The sequence below is a fragment of the Rousettus aegyptiacus genome, unplaced genomic scaffold (genome assembly GCF_014176215.1).
Source record: "Rousettus aegyptiacus isolate mRouAeg1 unplaced genomic scaffold, mRouAeg1.p scaffold_m13_p_8, whole genome shotgun sequence".
NCBI lineage: Eukaryota > Metazoa > Chordata > Mammalia > Chiroptera > Pteropodidae > Rousettus > Rousettus aegyptiacus.
This window is the reverse complement of record NW_023416311.1, coordinates 18,537,406-18,558,691: the sequence shown is the minus strand read 5'-3', so window position 1 is coordinate 18,558,691 and position 21,286 is coordinate 18,537,406. Positions and strand designations below refer to the sequence as shown.

Here is a 21,286-nt window from a genome sequence, read left to right as displayed (position 1 = left end):
TAATTTTATACCTAGCCACGTTTTTCAAACATGTAGAATAGAGATACTTTTAGATATGTGAGGTATTGGAGTGGTTTCATCCCATGCACACTTTCTCAAGAAACTACTGAAAAATGTGCTCCAGCAAAACAAGGGAGTAAACCAAGAAAGAAAAAAACATGGGATTCAGGAGAATCCAGCCCAGGAAAGAGGTGAAAGGAGGTATCAAAGTACAGTATGCCTGGAGAGAAATAGTCCATGCTGGAACAGGAGACTGGTACGTTTCCAGGAAAAGGAAAATAGAACTGACAGGGTATTGATGCATTTAATTTTGTGAAAAATTATACTGGAAGGTTAATGGAAGATGTAAAAAGAATTAATTATATAAAAACACGTGAGTCCTAGAGCAAATTAGGCCTGAAACATCACTGGAGGCAAAAATGACAAAACTAAAGCTGTCTATTTTGGGCAGATCATGAGAAGGAAGGCAGGGTTCTTTGGAAAAGACAATAATGCTGGGAAAAATGGAAGACAGCAGGAAAAGAGGAAGACAAAATATGAGATGGATTGACTCTATAAAAGAAGACATAGGCATGGGTCTACAGGAGCTTAGCAGGTCTATTGAGGACAGGACATTGTGAGCATTGCTCATTCTTGCCAGGAGTTGGAGCCGACTCAATGGCACATAACAACAATGTAGAAAACTGGCAAATAAAAAAAAAATGAGGCAGTTGGTTACCAACTCTAGCCAAAAATAAAACCTTATATAACAAGTGAAATATAATCATATATAGTATTCAGCAGTAAATTTTTACATAGTTAATCATGAAAACACTAACAAAAAAAGTTAATCAGTTCTTCTGCTCAAAGCTCTTAAATAGCTTTCCATAAAATTCCTTCTACGTAGCTCCAACTTTATCTCATGGCACTCCCTACACCTCTCACTCAACTCTAGCCCATTAGTCTTTTCATGGTGCTTCAAACAAATCAAGATCCTTTGTGCTTGAAGTTCCCTCCATCTGGAACCTTACTTCAGGCTCTCTACCTAGCTTACTCACTCTCAGTCTTGGCTCAGCTCAAATTAAACCTCCTAATAAAAGCGCTCTCTGACCTCAGCCAACACCTAGCTACTCTCTGTATTTACTGGCTTCATAGCTCTTATCCTAATCTGTAATTGTCTTAACAACTTATTGGTTTACTTTATAATTGTCTCTCTCTGCTAGCATGTAAGCTCCAAGATAGCAGAATATATTGAGTGGTGAGTGAGTGAGTGAGTGAAGTATACATTGGGGACCCTAGCACCCTCTATTTTCACACTTTCCTTGCTCTTGCTGTCTCCTAGGGTGAAACCTGGTACCACCAACTTCTTTAGACAAGGCTTTAAAGAAATTTGGGCTTTGGTCCTGGTTGTCCATTTATACAACCTCCTACTTGGCTCATTTTCTAGCTTGGGGTGGGGAGGAAAATGATTGGATACTTCCCTGTCCTCGGCCCTCTTACTTAACCTAGAAAGGTTTAGGGGTTGAGAGCAAGCCAGGCATCCAACTTTTATTTGGGGACAGGCTGGGCAGCAAAATAGAGGTAACAAGTAGTGGAGGTGACAGGGCTTTGGGTAGAAATTAGAAGAGAATCACTGGTACAGAGGTAAGGAAGGTGATGGAAGCCAAGGAAGAAAAGAAAAAAGGGAAGAAGTTGAAGTTTGAGGAAAAGAAAGAAGAAGATGGAGCAAAAGGACAGAAGGGCAGAAGGAAAGGCAGTGACAAGGTGACCTCAGCACATGCCAATCACACATGAGCAGCCTCCCTTCAGTGGGTGGGAAGACTTCTGTCACTTGTTGAGGAGCACTGAGGAGTGCTGATGAGCTTCAGCCTATGTTGTCCTGGGAGATCTCAGACAAGTCTCTGGGCCTTGTTTCCTCATCTGTAAAATAGGTGCAGCCATACATACCCACCTATGGTAGGGAAGTCATGGAGGGGATCCCATAAGACACAATCCTATAAATTAGTATTTATTTGATTACTCAAGTACTAGGCCCCAGGGAAACAAAAGCTTGACACTGCCTCTATTCTCCAAGAGACACAGTCCAGGGAAAGATCTAGAACAGGGACACCAGTCACCCCCAAATTAAGATGAAAAGTGGTAAGTACCCTGAGAGCTAGAGTGAATGAAGTGCTATAGAAAACCAAGTTATTTCCTTTTGGAGAAAGTTTAGGAAAGCTTCCCAGAGTAGATGTCTTTGAAGCAGGGCTCTACGGGATGGGTGGAATTTGGATTTGGATATGCAGAGGATGTGGATGGGCATTCCAGATGGAGGGAACTGTGAGAGCAAAGGAAGGAAGGGCATGGGAAATATCTCTCTGGATTTCAGCATGTGTGTAGGGAAATAGGGCTGAATAAGTAAGTTGGGAAATGACTTCTAAGAATGTTGGGGACTCTTCGTCCTGAATGGGATTCCCAAAAGCCTGTCATGACTCCCCCTGAAACATTTAATAAGAACAAATATTTTTATTTACAGCAACACCCTCATCCCATGCCCCAGTTCAAAACCAACAAGACCTATGCTCTACCTCTAATAAGAACAGCGCTGTGAATAAATTGAAGATACAACTATGAACAAAATACATATTGTCCTGGTCCTCTCAGAACACACCTGTAGAGTCCTTGAAGGCCACCATTATACAGATAGGAAACTGAGGTTCAAAGAAGAGAAACAATCTTCCCAAGGGCATTGGTGGTGGGGTCCTAATCACTTGACTCCTAGTTTCCCATCACATTCTGTTACCTCTGGGATCTCTGACTGGCCCAGTTCCCCCACCCCAACACCACACACACACAGCTTATGGGCCTCTGCTATTTTGTTTTCCAGCTGCTGCCAGCTTTTCCACTCTAGGGTTTCCCAAAGAGTCTTGCTGGGAGCAGCTGCATGGCTTGGGTCCAGTGGAGAAGGTGGCCAAATTCTTTTGAGTAGTAAAATGGCATGTATGTGCATGAGCATGTTTGCTTGTCCCAGCCTGTCCATCCTGCTATTAAACATTTATTAGCCAGCACTGGGGAAACACCTTTAATTTGAAAATATTAGGGTACCCAATCTCTGCAGGAGGATAGCCTTATAAAGAGCCAATCACAATATGGACCAAAAGGTAAGACCAAGCACACTGAGGCCCTGACCAAAGGGAGGTCAGGTTGCCTAGACGTGTCTGAGAAGAATGAAGAAAACAGACTGGATGTGGGGGTGAGGGTTCAGAAAGAGCCTGGTTTATGGAGTCCAGATGATAGGGCCAGTCTTATGCTCGGGTCTGTTTTCTTTCCCTCATGAGGGCCTCTCTTGCCCCCGCCAACTCTGTGTTGTGCTGGAGCTAGGTTTGGTTGGTCTTCAGAAGATAATGCTGTGGAGCAAAGAACTTGGATGGCCCTGTAGGATGCTTCACAAGAGCCTTAGAGCCCATCCAGGTAACTCCTGGGAGGAGGACAGAAGCAGTCCCAGAGAGACTGCCTCCTCCTTCCTGTTAATCTCCAACAACCATCTGACCTGTGAGCTATAGAAGTCCTGGTCCCTAACTCTTCAAAAATCTGAGATGCAGAGGCCTCCAGAAAAAACTGCTCTCCAAATGTGTTTTATATGTCAGTAAAAAAGTTTGGGTTCTTGTCTGGAAAAGCTTAGCAAACACCAAGGAAGGTGCTGGGGAGGTACTTGACTCCTGAAACTTCCACTTCCCAGATCCATAAGACAGCTCAATGAATGCTCTGAATTTCAGGCCTGTATGTCCACCTGCTTGCTGGACATCATCTAGATGTCCTAGGGCCCTATTAGACTCCATGTGTCCCAAACTAAATTCATTATCTTCCCTCTCACCCCAACTCTTCGGTCTTCTGTGTCTTCTTTTCTGCAAAAGGCAAAACTATCCATCCATTCACTTGGGTTTCTGAACCCAAGAGTTACCCAGGACCCACCCTTTTTTTCCCCATTCCCCATATCCAACTTCCATGTTGCCTAACCCAATAGCATATTCTGTGCTCTTATCTTACCCAGTAGCTCTGCAGCATTAAAATCAGATGTTGACTCATTCTGGACCACTCTGATCTCTTAGCCTCCATGACAGCACACCCTGCCAATTTTCTTCCTGCTTCTTCTCCTTTGCTGAACTGCTAAATGTTGGAGTACCCCAAATCATGGTCATGTCTACTTATATTCTTGTATGTTATTCTTCTCCAATTCCATGACTTTAAGACTACTAAATCTGAATCTCCAACTCCTCTAAAGCTTAGGCTCATAAATCCATGTGCCAACTTGACATGCATCTTCAACTTGCTTTGTCCTAAACCAAACTCCTGAAGTCACATGTGTTCAATCCTGCACCTTATCTTCTTCGTCCTAGCATGGTTCATTATCAATCTACCAAATTGCTCAACACTTATATCTGTAAGCCACACTTGATTCTACCCTTTCGCTCATCTCCCTAGTTCAAAACCAACAAAACCTATAGATCTACCTCCAAAAAATGTTCCCAATGTGTTTGCTTTTCTCCATCTTCACCCACCATCGGCTTGGCCCAAGCCACAATTATCTCTTATCTGGACAACTGCAGTAACTTATCTCCTTGCTTCTTACTTTGGCCTTCCTCCAATTCATTCTTAACACAGCAGCCAAAGGGCTCATAAATACATAATATGATTATATGACTCCCCTGCCTAAAACTCTCTAAAGAGCTTCCATTGTTCTTAAAATCCAAAATAAAATAAAAAATAAAATAAAATTCATGGTTAATTGATCTGAACTGGCCTCTGTTTACTTCTCCAACACCATATCTAACCACTCTCTCCCTTGGTCACTACATTCCTGCCACACTAGAATTCTTTTGTCTTTAGAACATGGTAAGCCTTTCTTGTTTTAAGCATTGGTATTTCCTCTACCCAGAACTCTGTTCCCTTTGATTTTTGCTCAGCTTAAATGTTACTTTCTCAAAGATAAGTAGCAGAAACCCAATAAAAGTGGCTTGACCAACATATATTAATTTACATAAACAGAATCCTAAATTAGGGCATTTTTGGAACTTGTAAAAATACGTGGCCCAATAATGTCATCAAGAATCCAGGTCCTTTCTATCTTGCTATTACCAATTCCAGTTTGTGGGCTAGCTCTCTTCACAATCCAATTCTCATATGCCAACATCAAAGACACACTGTCTTTTTTTATATATATACTGTGTCTTAAAAACAAAACAAAACAAACAACTAAGAACCTTTCCCAAGTCTCCAACAGACTTCTTTTAACTCCTCATTGTCAAGAACTAGGCCACATACTCACCCATAAACCTTAATGGAAGGGCAATGAGGCCACATGAAAATCAGCTAGAGAAGGTGGCCCCAGAATAATTAAGTCACTGTTCTGCATAAACAGAGGAAAGCAAAGGACAGTTGTCTAGGTAGCCAACAATTCTTACCACCTCTTCCCTGGACCATGCATTCTAAAGTTGCCCCCATTTTTCATGTTTAAATACTGTAACATTTAAAATTTATTTTCATAGTACTTATCACCATTTGAGGTAATATAATGTAGGGGACAGTAATACAGATTCTGAGGCCAAACTGCCCGGATTTGAAACCTGGCTACCACTTCACTAGCTGAGACATTACTCAATGTCTCAGTTTCCTCATCTCTGAAATGGAGATGATGGTGATGATGATGATGATGATATTACCCATCTCATAAGATTGTTGTGAGGATTAAATGAGTTGTTGTAAGGATTAAATATGAAAATGCTTAAAACAGCTACCCTGGTTCCAGTTCATTCCTGTATCCTGGAGACATTCTTGTATCCTCATAATAAAGTCCCCTTTCTTGCTTAAACCCTCTTTTACTGGGGTTCTCTACGGAGCGCCCTTCCTTTCCCTGCCCGGTCATTTCGCTTTGCCGCCACCTGGCGCCCATAAGGGAAGTGACGCGCCTGCGCTATCCCCGCTCTCTGCCCTTTGTCTCTTCCTCTGGTCGAATCTGGTTCCTACACCTTTAAGGTGCTTAGCCAAGACTGAAGAATTCGAGGGCAGAGTCCTTAGAGCTCGCGCTTGAAGCTCGCTCAGATGAATTAAGTCCAGCAAACTCCGCATAAATCATTGGTTTTCCTGAGGCTCCGCCCCGTGAGGCAACGAATTCACCTGTGATTGGCCAGGGGCTTTGTAGGCGGGCTCCGAGCTGAGCGCAGGGTTCTCCAGGGCAGTCTGAACTGCAGCGTGGTGGGCGACATGTCTGAGGAGGGAGGGGAGAAGCTTGAGAACACGGGGAGAGAGAGCACTAATGCTGTTGGCCCTTTCAGCTTCAGCCCGGAGCCCACGCTTGAGGACATGTAAGCAATCCTTGCTCAACCTGGACTGGGGAAATCGCGCCTTTTCTCACTTTGTTGGAGAGGGTACCTTCACGTGGTCAGAAAGAAGGCTAGCAGCTATGCTCGGGTCCCAGCCTCTGGCTGACCCCAGGTGAGCCTTCCAACTTCATCTGCAAAATGAGATTAGCAGTACACACCTGAGGCAGGGAAAATTGGAGATGCCCGATGAGTAATATTAGAACCAGCCCTGGGAAAGTACCAGGTCAGATGCTGCTACTACCTCCGCCCTCCCGGAGTGGGAGGTAGGACGTAGGCAAAGGCAGTGAGAGGTGGGAGGCATTATTTCTTGCAGGAAACGAAAGAAGGCTTCTTAGGGGAAGTGCCCATGGACCTGCAAGATCTCTGTAAGATCATGGAATTTAGATATGCAGAGATAGGGATTTTTACCAGGTGGAGGAAACTGCAGAAGCAGCAGCAGGAGATGGAGTAATGGAAAAGAGGGTATTGTTAGATTTCCAAAGAGTTTAGGGTCTGTGTAGGGGTATGCCTATTTTATAGTCCCATAGAGAAGACAAGACTTGTTTAAGGCCATCCAAGGAGTTAGTTGCAGAATCCCTCTGATACCCATGCCCCCTTTACATATCACTGAGATATCTGCCTGTGCTTCTTCCCCTATCCCCTAACCCTGGGCTTCCACCCCTTTCTCCTATTCAGCCGCTGCCTCCATGCTGAGTTTGCTGCTGAAAGAGACTGGGACCAGTTCCACCAGCCTCGGAACCTCCTCCTGGCCTTGGTGGGGGAAGTGGGGGAGCTGGCAGAGCTCTTGTAAGTAGATGAGAGGCTTCCTAGAAGGGTCTGTGGGGGAGTGGAGGGAGGATTTATTTGATCAAATAGCCATGGATTCAATTTTCCTTCCTCACAGCCATGCTCTGTTCTTGGTTCTGGGGATACAGAGATGACTCACCTTCCCTGCCCTCTAGGGGCACCCAGTCTCATGGTAGAGAAAGGTGTGAAAACGGCAAGGCAGATCCAGGTCTTAGTAGAAGCAATAGTAACCTCCTTCTGCCTCTGCCTCCGGGGTGGAAAAGAAGGTATTTTATAGAAGACCTGCCTATGGCATTCCAGGCAGGAACTACATCTGCAGAGGTAGTGAGATGGGAAAGAGCAGGTTAAATTCAGGGAGAACCTGAGATTCCTTCAGTGTAAGCTTCTCCAAGAAGAGCAAGGAGTTTATATCTGTTTTATTCTCTGGTAATTTCCAAGTGCCTGGCACACAAATAGACATTCAGTAGATATCTACTGAATGAGTGATATGGTTGTGGAGGAGAGGGGTGGGATATTAACCCAGAAAGATAAAATTGGAGTTAGGAAGCGATAGAGTTTGGACAGAAGACCCGACCAGATCTGAGGGGTAGAAATCGCATAGTGCAGGGTGGATGGAATCACCAAAAGAATTAAAGCAGGGAGACCGTGAGGAGGGTGGTATAGATCAGGCAAAAGGTAGTGAAGCCTAAGCCAGGGAAGTCACTGTGGGGATGGAGAAATGAGAGCCAAAGAGATGTGTGTGGGGGCAAGCCATTTATTCATTACAGATTTATGAGCATCAGCTGTGTGCTCGGTCTTCTAGACTCAAGAGGTATGGCCTTCAATAAGATAGACATGGTTCCTACCTTCACAGTGCAAGGAAACTGATAATAAATAAGCAAACTAATTTTAAAAGATCAGGAATTGTGATAAAGTCTATGAGGAAAATAACACAAGGTGATGAGAAAGAAGATAACAAAGGGAGAAGGCTTTTCTGAGTAGGAGAAATCTGAGCTGAGACCTGAATAGGAAGGAGGCAGCTGAGGAAAAGGTCTGGGGGAAATGGGGGGGAAGACATTCAAGGCAGAGGGAGCAGTAAGTGCAAAGGCCCCATGATAGTTTGGCTTGTTTGCAAGACAGAAAAGGCCAGAGTGACTTTTAGATGGGGAATTAGGGAGAACAGTGGATAATGACATTAGGAGGAGGTAGGAGTCAGCTCATGCAGGACCTGGAGGGCATGGCTGAAAGTTAAGATTTTATTCCAAACACAGCCGAGGAGTTTTAGCAGGGGAGGGATAAAACGTAATTGAGCTTTTGAAAGATGGTACTGGGCAAGAGTTAGCAGGCTTCCATAGTGGTCCAGGTCTGAGATTTAGCCTGGGATGGCAGTGGCTAAGGCTGGAGAGAAGTAGAATTGGCTCTTGACAAATGAAATGATCTCTTGGCCACCGTTTGGCTCAGGAAGGGGTCTCTTCCCCACCCTGATCCTCCTCAGGGTCCAAATAGGTTGTGTTGTCCTTGGAGGATGTTCCTAGGTGGTTGGAGTTCATTGCTCCAAGATCTGGGGTGCTGTGAAGGGCTTATCCTAACATCTGTGTTTGTGTGCCTATCTGTGTGTTCTTCCCCCCCCCCGCCCCCCCCCCAGTCAGTGGAAGCCCGATGAGGAGCCTGGCCCCCAGGCCTGGCCCCCCAAGGAACGGGCGGCTCTTCAGGAGGAGCTTAGTGATGTCCTCATCTACCTGGTTGCATTAGCAGCCCGCTGCCATGTGGATCTGCCCCAAGCAGTGCTCGCTAAGATGGACACCAACCAGCGACGCTACCCAGCACATCTGTCTCGTGGCTCTACCCGCAAGTATACAGACCTGCTCCATGAGGCCACCTCTGAAGACCAGGCTGTAAGGACTGCAGACCTTGCCTGTGAGTCCACAGGCCCAGCCTCAACATAGAAATATGGTGCTTGGTCCTCTAACTCAGCATGGCATCTGAGGATCAAAGGATGGCCTAGCCACAGAACCGTATTTTAGTCCTTTCCTAACAGATCGTTGGCCTGGGGACCCCATTTCCTGAGGTATGAGTTTCAAGAACCCTTGGAGACAACCTTTTGGTATTTTTCTCTCAATAAAAGTTTCATTTAGCAACTTCTGGATTCTTCCTGGGGTGGCCAGGGAGGCTCTGTCTCAGCAGGTGCTGGAGAAGAGCATCAGAGTTACCTCTGGGCCCAACTCCCTTGTTTCTCTATTGTACGTCCCACCTGCAGGGTAGAGATCTCATTTCTACTTGGTTCCCTTTGGATCTCATGGAAGTTTCTTTCCCCTTCAGGGCCTCTAACAGATTAGAGGCTGTACATAGTGTTAAGTCCAGATTTTGGAGCCAGGCTATCTGCATTTAAACACCGTCTTTGATACTTAAGAGCTAGCTGATGTTCATCAAATGACTTCACTTTGGATTCCTCATCTAGAATGAAAATAATGGTATCTACCTGATAGGGTTGTAAAGTGTGAGATTTTCAAAGTACAGTGCTTAGGACAGTGCCTGGCACATAGTAGGTACTTTGTAAGTTTGCAGTTATAACCTGTCTCTTCAACTCAAAACTTTCAGATGCCCAAAGCAGGAAATGTCAACAGTTAAGACAGGACTGAGCCTTAGGACCCCAGCACAAACTGGAGTCAGGTCTCTAATGTGGAGCAGAACAGGGCTTCCACTCACTGGGCTTGGGCCCCTTGTTTTCTCCGCTGCCCTCCCAAGGCCAGTTTCTCATTACCCCTCTAAAGACTGTTGGGTGCATATGACTTACCCCATTGTGTGACCTCAGGCACATAACTTCCTTTTCTGAGGTACCTGTGGCCTGCCTCCCTCATAGGGTGGGGTAACGCAGTAAAAAAGACCTTTAAATCACTTTTGCTGCCTCTCTGAGCATGTTTCCACATCAATAAAATAAGGCATTGCCCTTTACTGGCCTCATTCCTCTTAGTGACCTTACTCCCTCTTAACCAGTGATCTTACTTCTCAGGCAAAATAATCCAGATTGGAACTGCTTCAGCTTTGTTCCCAAACCCACACTGCTCCCTACCACTGATAGCTGGAGCCTTATCTTACTGGTCTGATTTCATTCCCTCTCTTGATCAATTATCTCCTCTCCCTTCTATATAATCAACCTCTCTTCCTTTCCATTAGCCCTCCCACTAGCACATAAAACATAATCAAGTCTCCCTATAGACAAAACCAACAAATGTGCTCTGGCTACTTCCCTCATGCTTTTCACAGCCAACCCTCTCAAAAAATGTTGTCTACACCCATCTACTCTGCTTCCTTATTCTCCCATTTAGACCCTAACCCACTCAATGCTGGCTTCACCCCAACCGCTCCACTGAAACTGTTCTCACCACTTTCCCCAAACTCTTACAAATACAATGGACACCAGAGCAGTATCTGATTGAGCTGACCAATCCCTCTGAAACACTTTCCTTCAGATTTCCCAGACAAGACACCTCTGGTTTTCTTGAGCTCTGGCTGTTCTTTCATAGGTTCTTCTTGAGTACCTTCTTCTGGACATGGTGTCATGCTCTCCAGACCTGATATCCCAAGCTGTTACTTCCAATCACCTCCCTGACCCTTCCACATTTATCTCACACTCAGCATGTCCAGATTGGGGTGTAAAAACTGCATGCAACTTCAGCTGTACTACTTACTACTCAACCTGTGCCACCTCAGTGACACTATCTGCAGTTAGTTATCGAAGAAATGAAGTCAGCCCCATCTCTCCTTTCCCTCATCGTCAGGTCCATTCTAACCCCTTAATATGTCTGATCCATTCTTCCCTTCTTATCCCTCAAGGCTTCTTTACTGCCTTATATCCTTTCTCCTGGCTTCTAAGGTCCCTAGTGATCTTACCTCCTGCCACCCTCCTTGATTTTTGTCCCTACTTTCCACACCAGGGGATGTCTGCAAGCTCTATCAAGTCACATGCAATTTCAGGGTCTCTCTGTACTTCCTCTAACCCCATCTCTCTTAGCTTTGAAGACCAGATTAAACTTAATCACCTCAAGAAGAACCTCTCTAAAACTCCAAGATTGCATGAAAGATCTAATAACTCCCCCCGTCATAGCTCCAATGACAATGGACTGCTTACTTGTCCTTGCTTTGCCAATTCACTGGTGGTTGTCAGTGCCTACTTACTCATCTGCAGAAATGGGAATAAGATTCACCTAAGTTTGGGCTGTCGAGGATGAAAATGAATAGCAGTAATAAACCACTTAAAGCCTTCAACATAGTGCTATAGTTTGTACGGTTGCTTGTCTCTTCACTACACAGCTCCATGACGTTTGTGGCTGCTCAAGAAAGCTCTGCAGAATGCAGTGCCTGTTTGATCACAAACGTGCTATATTTATGGACTCTTCCAGATCTGTGGTTATGAGGACATAATCAAAGGCTGAAGGTGGGATGACCTCACACACAAACCCAGTTCTAGTAACGCTTTTGAGCCTATAGCCCCACCTGTCTCCACGACAATTCACTTAAGTCACCTAAGCCTGTGGAAAACCCCAACTTTCCTCCTCTCCCCACTCACCTCATTCACAGGTATGGGTGGGGTGAGGATATAATATTTTATTCACTAACACGAGCAGAGGGTTTGTAGTGAGGGGAAAGTGGGCACGGTATCCAGGGACCCTGGTAGGGGCTTTGTCATGTCTCCCGGGTCCAGGGCAGCAGGCTTGCCATCCCAGACAAGGGAGGCGGGGATGGGGAGGAGTCGTCCGGGTTAATGCAGTACCATAGCGAGCCCCGCCCCAGGCGGATGCTAGCTCTCCACAGCAAGAACGGCAGCTCAGCTACCCTCGCACTCTGGGCAGCGTTCGGTGGCAGTGGTGGCCGTGGCGCCAGAGGGTAGCTTGAAGTCCCGGCCACAGCCAGCGCAAATATAGAGACGGCGCCGCATGTGCGCGCGACGATGGCGGATGAAGTGTGAACTTAGGCGGAAACGCCGGCCACACTCGGTGCACGGGTAGGGCCGCTCACCCGTGTGCGTGCGCGCATGCTCCGCCAGGTTGGAGCGGTGACCGAAGCGCCGACCGCATACCGCGCAGCGGTGCGGTTTCTCGCCCGTGTGCACGCGCCGGTGCTTGGCCAGCGCCGAGCTCTGCGCGAAGCGCGTGCCACAGTCGGCGCATGCGTACGGCCGCTCGCCCGTGTGCGTGCGTCGGTGGCGCGCCAGGCACGAACTGCCGCCGAAGGCCCGTCCGCAGTCCGGGCACGCGTACGGCTTCTCGCCCGTGTGCACGCGCAGGTGCTGTGCGTAGTTGGAGCTCTGCGCGAATCGGCGGCCGCAGTGCGCGCATGCGTACGGCTTCTCGCCAGTGTGGCGCCGCCGGTGCTGCCGCAGGTTTGAGGCAGCCGAGAAGCGCTTGTCACACTCGGGGCACTCGTAGGGCCGCTCGCCGGTGTGCGTGCGGCCGTGTTTGGTCAGCGCCGACTTCTGCGAGAAGCGCCGGCCGCACTCGGTGCACGCAAAGGGCCTCTCACCCGTGTGCGTGCGCGCGTGCTTGGCCAGCGTGGAGCGGCGCGCAAAGGCGCGTCCGCAGTCCGGGCACGTGTGTGGGCGCGCCGGGTCTGCAGGCGGCGCTGGCGGCTCGCTCGGTACCTGCGGGGAAAGGGGGGAACAGGTCAGCCCTGACCCATAGGCCCGGGAGCCGGAGACCTGGGTCTCCTCAAGCTGTAACCTCTCAGTTCCCCATGTGTAAAACAGGAAAAGGATACCTGCCTCATAGGCCGGCCGTGCGCATTAAATGAGATACTGCATTAACGCACATATCACAATGCCCAGTGTCATTCTATTCTTTATTAATTCAATAAATATTTATTAAGGGCGTACAGTGTGCCAGACTCTGCTCTAGGCACTGGGTATTTAGCATTAAATTTTTTAAATTTCAGTTTTCAGGAAGAATGGATAAGGAGTGCTGGGATCAAGGGGATGCTGCAAATACAAATAAGGTTAAGAAACCTAACTGATGTTACATGAGCAAAAACCTAAAGATGAGAAAGCCGGCTACAAACAGCAAGACCCGTTGAATTCCAGGAATGGCAAGAAAAAGGGCCAAGGGCAGGATGCATGAGGGGAGAGTAAATGAAGGGGTGATCTTGAAGGACATCTTTTAGCTTAGGGCTTTGTAATATAAAAAGCATGGGAACCATTAGAGGAGATGTTAGATGGTTTTGAGCAGATAAGTGACCAAATCAGACTCATTTTAAAAGGCTCCATCAGGTTGCTAAGTTGGAAGGGAAAGGGCAAAACCAGGAGCCCCAAGAGGAGGCTACTGTACTGCAGTCCTCTGGCAAGAGAAGATTAGATCAGACCCAAGTGACAGGTGGAAAGTAAAGGTGGTGAAAAGTGGTCTGCTTCTGGATATACTTTGCCATTTGAGATAACAGATTTGATAAATGTTAGACTTAACGTGTAAAGAAATGAGTCAAAATTATTCCAAGTATTCTGAGTTTAGCAACTGCAAAGGTGTTACCATCTACAAAGATGAAGATGGTGGCAGGAGCAAGTTGAGTGAGATCTGTTTCAGATCACATCTCCAATCCTCCTTGACACTTTCAGGGCTCAGGAGAGAGGCCTAATCTAGAGATGTTAATGGGTAAGCTGTCAGCCTACAGATGGTTTTTAAAGCCTTGAGTCTGGGTAAGATTACCCAGGGAATGGGCAGAGAGAGCCTGGGACAGCATAATGAGAATCAACAGATAAAAGAGGAATGTGTCTTAGAAGCTAGACCAGGACCAAGTCCAGGCTTTTTAATAAACTTTTAAGATCAAGCACCTATCATTTACTAAACTAAAGAAGATGACAAGGGTAAAACCCAAATACTATTCTGAGGCCTGAACTGAAAATAAGCTGTTTTCATGAGGTCTAGGCTTCCAGAAATAAAATCAGAAAAATAAAAGAAACGCTTTGTAAGAAATGAGTGAAGGGAAAAGTTTGTATTAACAGTAATAACATTGTATAAGCATTTTGTACTAAAGGTAGAATGAAGAGGCATATTAAGGGCACATTGCTCCCTTCTTAGAAAAGAGAAGGCTCATCCCAACAAAAGTGATGTTGAGTATCTACTGTGGGCCAAGCAATTAGGTATATTAATTCATAATCAAATGAAATACCTGGCACATATTAAGAGCAAGACAGTGGTAGCTTCTCCCCATATTCATCTCCACAAAGTAGTTATCACATTCTTATTTTATAGATAAGGAAACAGGTTAAGAAAGGGTAAGTGACAGCTAGTAAGCAGAAAGGCCTTTATTTTCTTAAATTGCAAGGAAGGCAACTTCAAGGCCTTGGAGATGGTTTGTAAAAAGACAGTAACTTTTTGGTAACCAACTCAGAAACTGGAACACAAGGCAGTTTGGGAAATTAGTGACCAGCCAAGGGAACACTGGTTTAAACAGTGTATATAATGATAATAGTGATGCCAATATTATAGTGTAAAGCTCTGACAATGCTATTTTCTGTACATTATTGTATTAAATCTTCCCGTCACCCCCCTGAAAATCAAGACTCAGGGAGATTAAATTCACATAGCCAGTGAGAATCAGGATCCTTCACCAACAGGCTACACTGCTTTTCTGCACTTGCACAGCCAAGATGTGACAGAGGCTGGATTCCAAGTCCCTGGCACTCTCCAAGAGGGATTAAGGTTAAAATACAACTTGATACTTTAAATCAAGAAACTCTTCATAGCCAGTTTGGCACAGTCTGAATTCAAGTTCACAATTTCCTGTCTTGCCTTGCTTTTGATATCTATTGTGTTTATTTCAACATATTGGCCATTGTGCAGAGAACTTTTCTTATTATATCTACATTTTTCTAGCCCTTTTTTCTTTGGTGCTATTTTTTAAGATGACTTTGACCAACTTGAAGATTTCCTTATGCTGGGTTCACTGACTTATGAAAAAGAAATTCTTCACATAAGTACTCTTGGTACTCCAGCTCCAGGAGGGGCTTTGGGTGCCCCAGGAAAAATCTTGGTAAGAGGGGCTAGGTCTAGCTTATTAAGACCCTAGGCAAGTCACTACCTTCCCTGGCCTGAGTGAACCAAGGAAGGTGAGGTAGGCTAGGTAAGATAAAAAAATTTCCGAACTCAAGGTATGTACATCACAGATGCAAGAGGATTCCAAGTGTTACATAGGCACACTTTTATCTCCCAATCATTATGTATTTATTTTCACAAATATTAGAAAAACAATGGATCACATGAAACCCACAATTTCATCAATATTATTATTTGGATGAAGGTAGATTTATTTAACAAAACAATGTGAATCTATCTGAAGAGCATTAAATAAATGCACAGCAGGTGAGTGATATAAATGTACCTGAAGCTTGATAAATACCAGACTAGGTAGTCATCCAAGGCCCTTACATGTCTTAAATTCTACGACTATTAGATTTAAAAATTAGAATGGTATTTGAACTATAACAAGAGGGTACTATAGAAGTACTATGTAGAATAGTAATGTGATAATCCAAGTATTTGAAGTTAATGATTTTGTCTTCCTGCTTAAGTGTTTTTCTTTTTTCTTTAACCAGGGCAAACTTCCCAGTTTCCTCCTCAGCCATTAGTTTTCTAATTTATAATAATAGTTAATATTTATTGAGCACTCGCTATGTACCAGGGACTGTGCTAAGTGCTTTTCATCCTCATTTTAAATTCTCACAATCCTGTAGGTTAAGTATCATTAGCTCCATTTTATAAATAAGGAAATAAGACTCAGAAAGAAAGTGACTACTCAAGGCCTTACAACTTATCAATGGTAGAACCAAGATCTAAATTGAAAGTCTGTCATTGTCTGAAACACCTGTTCTCTTAGCCATGATGCAATTCCATCTCACAAATTTGAGGTCACCTACACAGCTTGTCTCCCTCCTCTGAACTCTTCTCAGAATCCTCTTTTGGGTACAAAGGGTAAAATATAATCCCTATCCTCTAGCTCCTTGCTACAGGAAGTGTGGTCCACAAATCAGCCACATCAGCATCAGTGGAAACTTGTTAGCATCTCAAGTCCCACTCCAGACCTACTGAAACAAAATGTTCACTTTAACAAGATCCCCAGGTGATCTGTATGCATGTTAAAAATTAAGAAACTTGATCCAGAAGAGAGAAGAGCGACACCTGGAGAAAGCAGGTGGGAAAGGTGAAAGGGGTTTTAGAGGCTGAAAGATCACATGGGCAAAGTCCTAGAGGTGAGTAAGGGTCAGGTGTGTTTGAAGCTGGGGCATGAGATGGGTGTTGGGTAGTTAGAGATGAAGCCAGGACATGAGGTCAGATGGTGAAGACCTTTGAATGCCAGGCTTAGGACCTGAGATTTTATCCGGAGGAAAAATGAAAATCACTCAAAGGTTTCAACAGAGATAGGATTGGATGTGCATAGAGCCCTCTGAGAAAATCTTTCTATTCATTAAAGAGATTGTATTTTGATAGATGGTGAGAGAATGCTTCAGTCTCTGAGTGTGGTATAATTAAGGCTTGTTCTAGACAATGACTGGCCTTTGGACTGGTGATAGCTATGAGCTGCAGAATATCAGCACTGGAAGGTGTTGAGATCACCATTTCATAGAAGCTGAGACTCAGGCCACACAGCAAGTTAATGAGCTATTTTGTGAGCACAGTACTGTTTATGGGACATATATGTGTAATCCTCATTTCTACCCTCCTCCTTCAAATCTAGTCACCCAGATGATACTCGGACTGTCTTTCAAGAATCTTACTTTCATTATCTCATTTTACAGATGAGAAAGCCAAGGCAAACAGAGTAAATGGTAGAGTTAAGATTTGATCCAATACTTTTTGCAGCTACATGCCATTTAGAATCTAGCCCTACATACCTTTTATGACCAGCTATGCCCTTCCTTCCCCTTCCCATCCTTAGCTCCAGCCAATCCAATCAAGGTTCTCAAATCCTCCTTCTTTCCGTCTTTTCTCCACTGCTGCCACTACCTTAGAGGAGGCTAGCACCCTTACATGACCTGGTTGTTCCACAACAGCCAATGACTCTTCTAAACAGAAAATCCAATGTCCCTCCTCTGATTTGAGGCTTCTGATGGCACCACATAACCTCACACAGTATGTCCAAATTCCCATGCTGGCTTTCAGCACCTTTAACTCTCTGGCCCTACCTACTCTCTGGCCTCATCTCCTCTGAGCCTTCGCTTTTGCTGTTTCTTTTCCTCCTCCATTTGCCAAATCCCCACTAAGCCTTCTCCATGAAGCCTTCCCCACTGCCTTGAGCTGTTTGCCCTCAATCCTGTTTAGGCTCCCATGTTGGTTTCCTCATTCACTCTCAGCCCCAGGGTTCAGCCCAGAAAGGCCTTTGATTAAAAAGAGTTAAAAATCTCCAGAAGGATGACCTAGACCAATGTCCTGAACTTTAGGGAGAAGAATGAATAATAGCAGCAAATATTTACACAGTGTTTATTATATGCCATAAAGTTCTAACTCTTTACATGTATCAACTCATTTAATCCTCACAACCCCAAGAAATAAGTGCTGTTAGGCTTTCCCTTTTACAAATGTGAAAACTGAAGCACAAAAAGGTTCAGAAACTTGCCCAAGGTCACAGAGCTGGTATGTGTTGGAGGTGGAAGTCTACCCTAAGTTCTGGAGTCTGAGTTCTTAACTTATAGGCCAAAGGGGGAGATCAAGGCCAGATCTACAGGGCAGACTAAGCTAGGAGGATGGACCAAGGAGGCCTAAAAAAGTCAGAACTAGTTATTTCAACTGGAAGAACAGGCCGAAGCAGCCAGCCCCCTCCCCCTAGGGCCCACCACACCCACTAGGGGGCAGCAGAACTTTCTTTCCCTGAGAACTGGCTCCTGTGCAGGAAAAAATCAGAGCCTGGGCCCAGAAACCTGGTAGAGTCAGCTGGACTAAGGGCTGCACTGGCTGGAGGTGGGAACCTCCAGGGTTCTGGAAAGTGGAACTATGCTTGGTGGCAGTTAGGGTCTCAAATGGGGAAATCTAACTCATTTTGATCTTCTTAAAACTCCTCTCTTTAAATCTTCATCACCCTCAGGATAAAGCCCAAGTGCCCGACCTGGCCTGCCAACCACCCTACTCTATCCACGCTACAGCATGACTGACCCACCTGCCCTCACTTCTCCCAGTGCCCATTCACTCCCTCTGAGCCATTCCTTCTGCATGGAGTAGTCACCCACATGACCCCTCACTCTCACTGGTCTCAGAACAGCCATCCCTTTACTAACTTTGAGACCTTGAGCCAGTCACCAAACTCTCCAGTTTCCTGGACCTGTTTCCTCACCCATACAATGGAAAAAAAAAAATACTACTTACCTTATAAAACTGGGTGCTTAAAACAGTGTCTGGAGAATAGTAAATGCTACCAAGAGTCAGCTGTTACTGTTGAGATTGCCCAATCTGACCCCTCCCCCACCCCTAAGTCTGCATTAAGTTCCTAGCTCTGGGCTTCCACCCTGCCCCCCATCACATAGGACTGTTGCTGTATGCTTACTTGGCAGTGTAACCCTGCTAGACATCAAGCTTCATGGGGAACCAAGAATACCATTTATTCTTTAGCTCCCAGCACAAAGCCTGGCACAGTAGGCATGACATTTATCTGATGGCAGCCTGGGCAGTGGGGCAGAAAGATGGGTGGCTAATTCGTGATTCTAGGTCTGAGATTCAGGAAAAAGTAGGGGCAGGATCCTTGGCTTCTGTCTGAGGTAGCCTGGACCTGCACCAGGTTAGGGGCAACAGGCCCGAGGGTGTGAGACACGTACCTCCTTGTTGTCCATGGGGATCTTGAGTTTCACCACCTCATACTTCTTCTCACCCTCATCCTCCTCACTCTTCACCAGCAGCACCATCTCCTCTTGCATCTCCTCCTCCTCCTCCTCCTCTGTCTGCTGTTCGCCAGGCATCTTGGTGTCCTGGGGCGGGCAGCTGGGTCAGAAGCTCAGGACCCGCCCCCCACCGTGGCCCTGACCCAGGCAAGGCAACGCAGCCGTGACTTCTCTCGCCCTGCCCTGGTCTCTGAGTCTAACCCGCTCCCCTCCACGCCAGCTCGGCCCTAGGCCCCAACACTGCTCCAGGACCAGCTCTGAAGACACTCGTTCACCCCACTCATCCCGGCATTCAAGGCCCTGATCTGTTCGAATCGCCAGTTCCAGCGAGTCGCTACCCTCCCCGCGCTGAGTCACTCCCTGGCGCCTGGGTCGGCGGCCCGGAGTTCCAGGGCACGGACTGGAGGTGGGATGCGGGCGGAGACCCTTGGGGATGCGAACTCACCAGCCGCAAAATTCCGCGCTGGCGCAACCCCAGGCCAGGGGAGCGGGGCGGTCGGGCACTCTGCGAGGCCGCGGCTCCGGGGGGCGGGGCCTCTGGAACGCCCGTTCATTGGTCAGGACACATGTGATAACCCCGCCCCCAAGGGGAGGTGTCTAGAGGACCCAGGCGTCCGGCCCAAACTACCCCGGGAGGGTGAAGAACGCCAAGCGGTCGTCTTCTGCTGTCCCCCAACTCTCAGGACCTCAGGCTGCCCTACCTCGACTTTTAAGGTCTTCATGGTCTGGTTGTGACCTACCTTCAAGGCTCGTCTCCTGTGGCGGGCTTGGAGGTCTCTGCTAGGGCCAAGCGTGCGCTCCCGCCCAGGCCTGGGCCTCTCGCTGGCGCCCCGCCTGGAAGGCGGACCCTGTTGCCTTCTCACCTCTTCCCTTCCCTCTTTTTCCTTCTTTCCTGTCTTTTTTACTTCTTTCATGGCGTCGCCTCTCAGGTCTCTTGGTCTCTGAGATATTTTGCTCCTTGAATACACATTTCCCAAATCAACAGCCCTCCAAGCTACCGCTGCCTTGTGTAGTGTGCCTACTATGTGCCAGCGTTATGCTAAGCGTTTTACACATCTGATCTCTTTTAAAATTAAATTTATTAGGGTAACACTGGTTAATATTACATAAATTTCAGGTGTACAACTTTATAGTATAACATCTATGTACTTTATTGTGTGCTCACCACCCAAAGTCTAGTCTCCTAGGGTCATGGTGTGTTTGACTCCCTTTCCCCCTTTTCCCCTACCCTGGTCTTCCCCATGGTAATCAGCCACCATCTGTTGTCTATAAGTTAGTTGATCTCTTTTGAGCTACATAAAGGTTGATCCATTTTACGGATGAGTTAATTGAAGTTCAGGGAGGTAAAGTGATTTGTGTAAATTTTACAGTAAGGGTCATTGTCATAGCATCCCTGGCAACCAGTAGCCTAGGTGGAAAATTGGTAGCCTACAGGCCAAATCCACAGAAGTACCTTGTTTGGCCCTCAGTGTTTTTACATTTAAAAAATAGCTTCAGAAAAGGGAAAAAAAAAAAGATCCTTTACAAATTTTAATTTTAAGCACTTAAAAATTGGGATGTTCCCACCTAAAAAGATATCTAATGTTCCTAGTTTATTAATGAGGCAACTAAGAATCAGAAATGATGAAAGAAAAGAGAAATAACAGTAAGTGCTTACAACCCCTACATTGTCTCTTTACAACAGCTCTGTGGGGATCAGTAGAATTATCTCCCTTTGACAAACGACAGAACTAAAGCTTATCAAGCTTAAGTAATTTGCTCAGTCACATAGCTGGTAAGTAGATTCCAAAGCTCATGTTCTTTCTGTTGCACCAAATTATTTCTCAGAAATAAGGTTCCATGAGGAAATTGTTAATAGAGCCAGGACTCAAACCTGAGCCTCAGCCTTTAGAGCCCAGGACATAATTTGGATGTTGGGTTTGTATCTAGTCAAATTTTTGCTGTTCCCCAGAGCTGAGATAAGGGAGCAAATGCCTGGATGCTCACAGTTGAGATCCCCAAAGCCACTTTGATTGCGTTCATTCTCTTATCAAGTATTTTTTGAGCCCTATTAAATGTCTCATTTTAGGTATTGGAGATGTAGTAGTTAAAAAAAGAGACAAAAATCTTGACTACTACGCATCTTCTAAGGGTGTAAAAAATCTAAACAAGTAAATATAGAAGAGAATTTCAGATAATGATAGGTGCAAGAAGGAAATGGGGCAAGATGATGCAATAGGGAGTCGTATGGTTTGGGGGCTTTAATGTGGGCGGGCAGGCAAGACATTTCTGAGGAAATAATATTTGAAATGCCTTGAATGATGGGAAAATGTTAGCCATTAGAAACTCTAGAGGA

At 45.8% G+C, this 21,286-nt stretch overlaps 2 protein-coding genes across 3 annotated transcripts; one reads left to right on the top strand and one right to left on the bottom strand.

Moving 5' to 3' along the window:
* Positions 1–6,164: 6,164 nt before the first annotated feature.
* DCTPP1 (dCTP pyrophosphatase 1) lies at positions 6,165–9,241 on the top strand. Its single transcript, XM_016155096.2, has 3 exons — positions 6,165–6,320; positions 7,014–7,124; positions 8,749–9,241. The coding sequence occupies exons 1-3, from the start codon at positions 6,220–6,222 to the stop codon at positions 9,047–9,049; spliced, it is 513 nt and encodes a 170-aa protein (XP_016010582.2). The 5' UTR covers positions 6,165–6,219; the 3' UTR covers positions 9,050–9,241.
* A 2,447-nt stretch (positions 9,242–11,688) lies between these two features.
* Positions 11,689–19,769, bottom strand: ZNF771 (zinc finger protein 771). 2 transcript variants are annotated; one of them, XM_036225304.1, is made up of 3 exons: positions 19,692–19,769; positions 18,889–19,038; positions 11,689–12,741 (listed from the first exon to the last, which is right to left on the bottom strand). In XM_036225304.1, exons 2-3 carry the CDS (start codon positions 19,027–19,029, stop codon positions 11,929–11,931), a joined length of 954 nt encoding a protein of 317 aa, XP_036081197.1. In that variant the 5' UTR covers positions 19,030–19,038; positions 19,692–19,769; the 3' UTR covers positions 11,689–11,928. The 2 variants fall into 2 exon arrangements, with proteins under 2 accessions (XP_036081197.1, XP_016010581.1); XM_016155095.2 differs by lacking the exon at positions 19,692–19,769 and adding an exon at positions 19,397–19,499.
* Between the last annotated feature and the right edge of the window lie 1,517 nt (positions 19,770–21,286).

What these genes read in the sequence shown, in the direction of transcription:
- DCTPP1 (XM_016155096.2), top strand. Translation starts at nt 6,220, where the DNA reads ATGTCTGAGGAGGGAGGGGAGAAGCTTGAGAACACGGGGAGAGAGAGC. An exon ending in GAGCCCACGCTTGAGGACAT is followed by an intron (nt 6,321 to 7,013) that starts GTAAGCAATCCT and finishes TCTCCTATTCAG; the next exon opens with CCGCTGCCTCCATGCTGAGT. An exon ending in GGGGAGCTGGCAGAGCTCTT is followed by an intron (nt 7,125 to 8,748) that starts GTAAGTAGATGA and finishes CCCCCCCCCCAG; the next exon opens with TCAGTGGAAGCCCGATGAGG.
- ZNF771 (XM_036225304.1), bottom strand. Translation starts at nt 19,029, where the DNA reads ATGCCTGGCGAACAGCAGACAGAGGAGGAGGAGGAGGAGGAGATGCAA. An exon ending in TCCCCATGGACAACAAGGAG is followed by an intron (nt 12,742 to 18,888) that starts GTACGTGTCTCA and finishes CTTTCCCCGCAG; the next exon opens with GTACCGAGCGAGCCGCCAGC.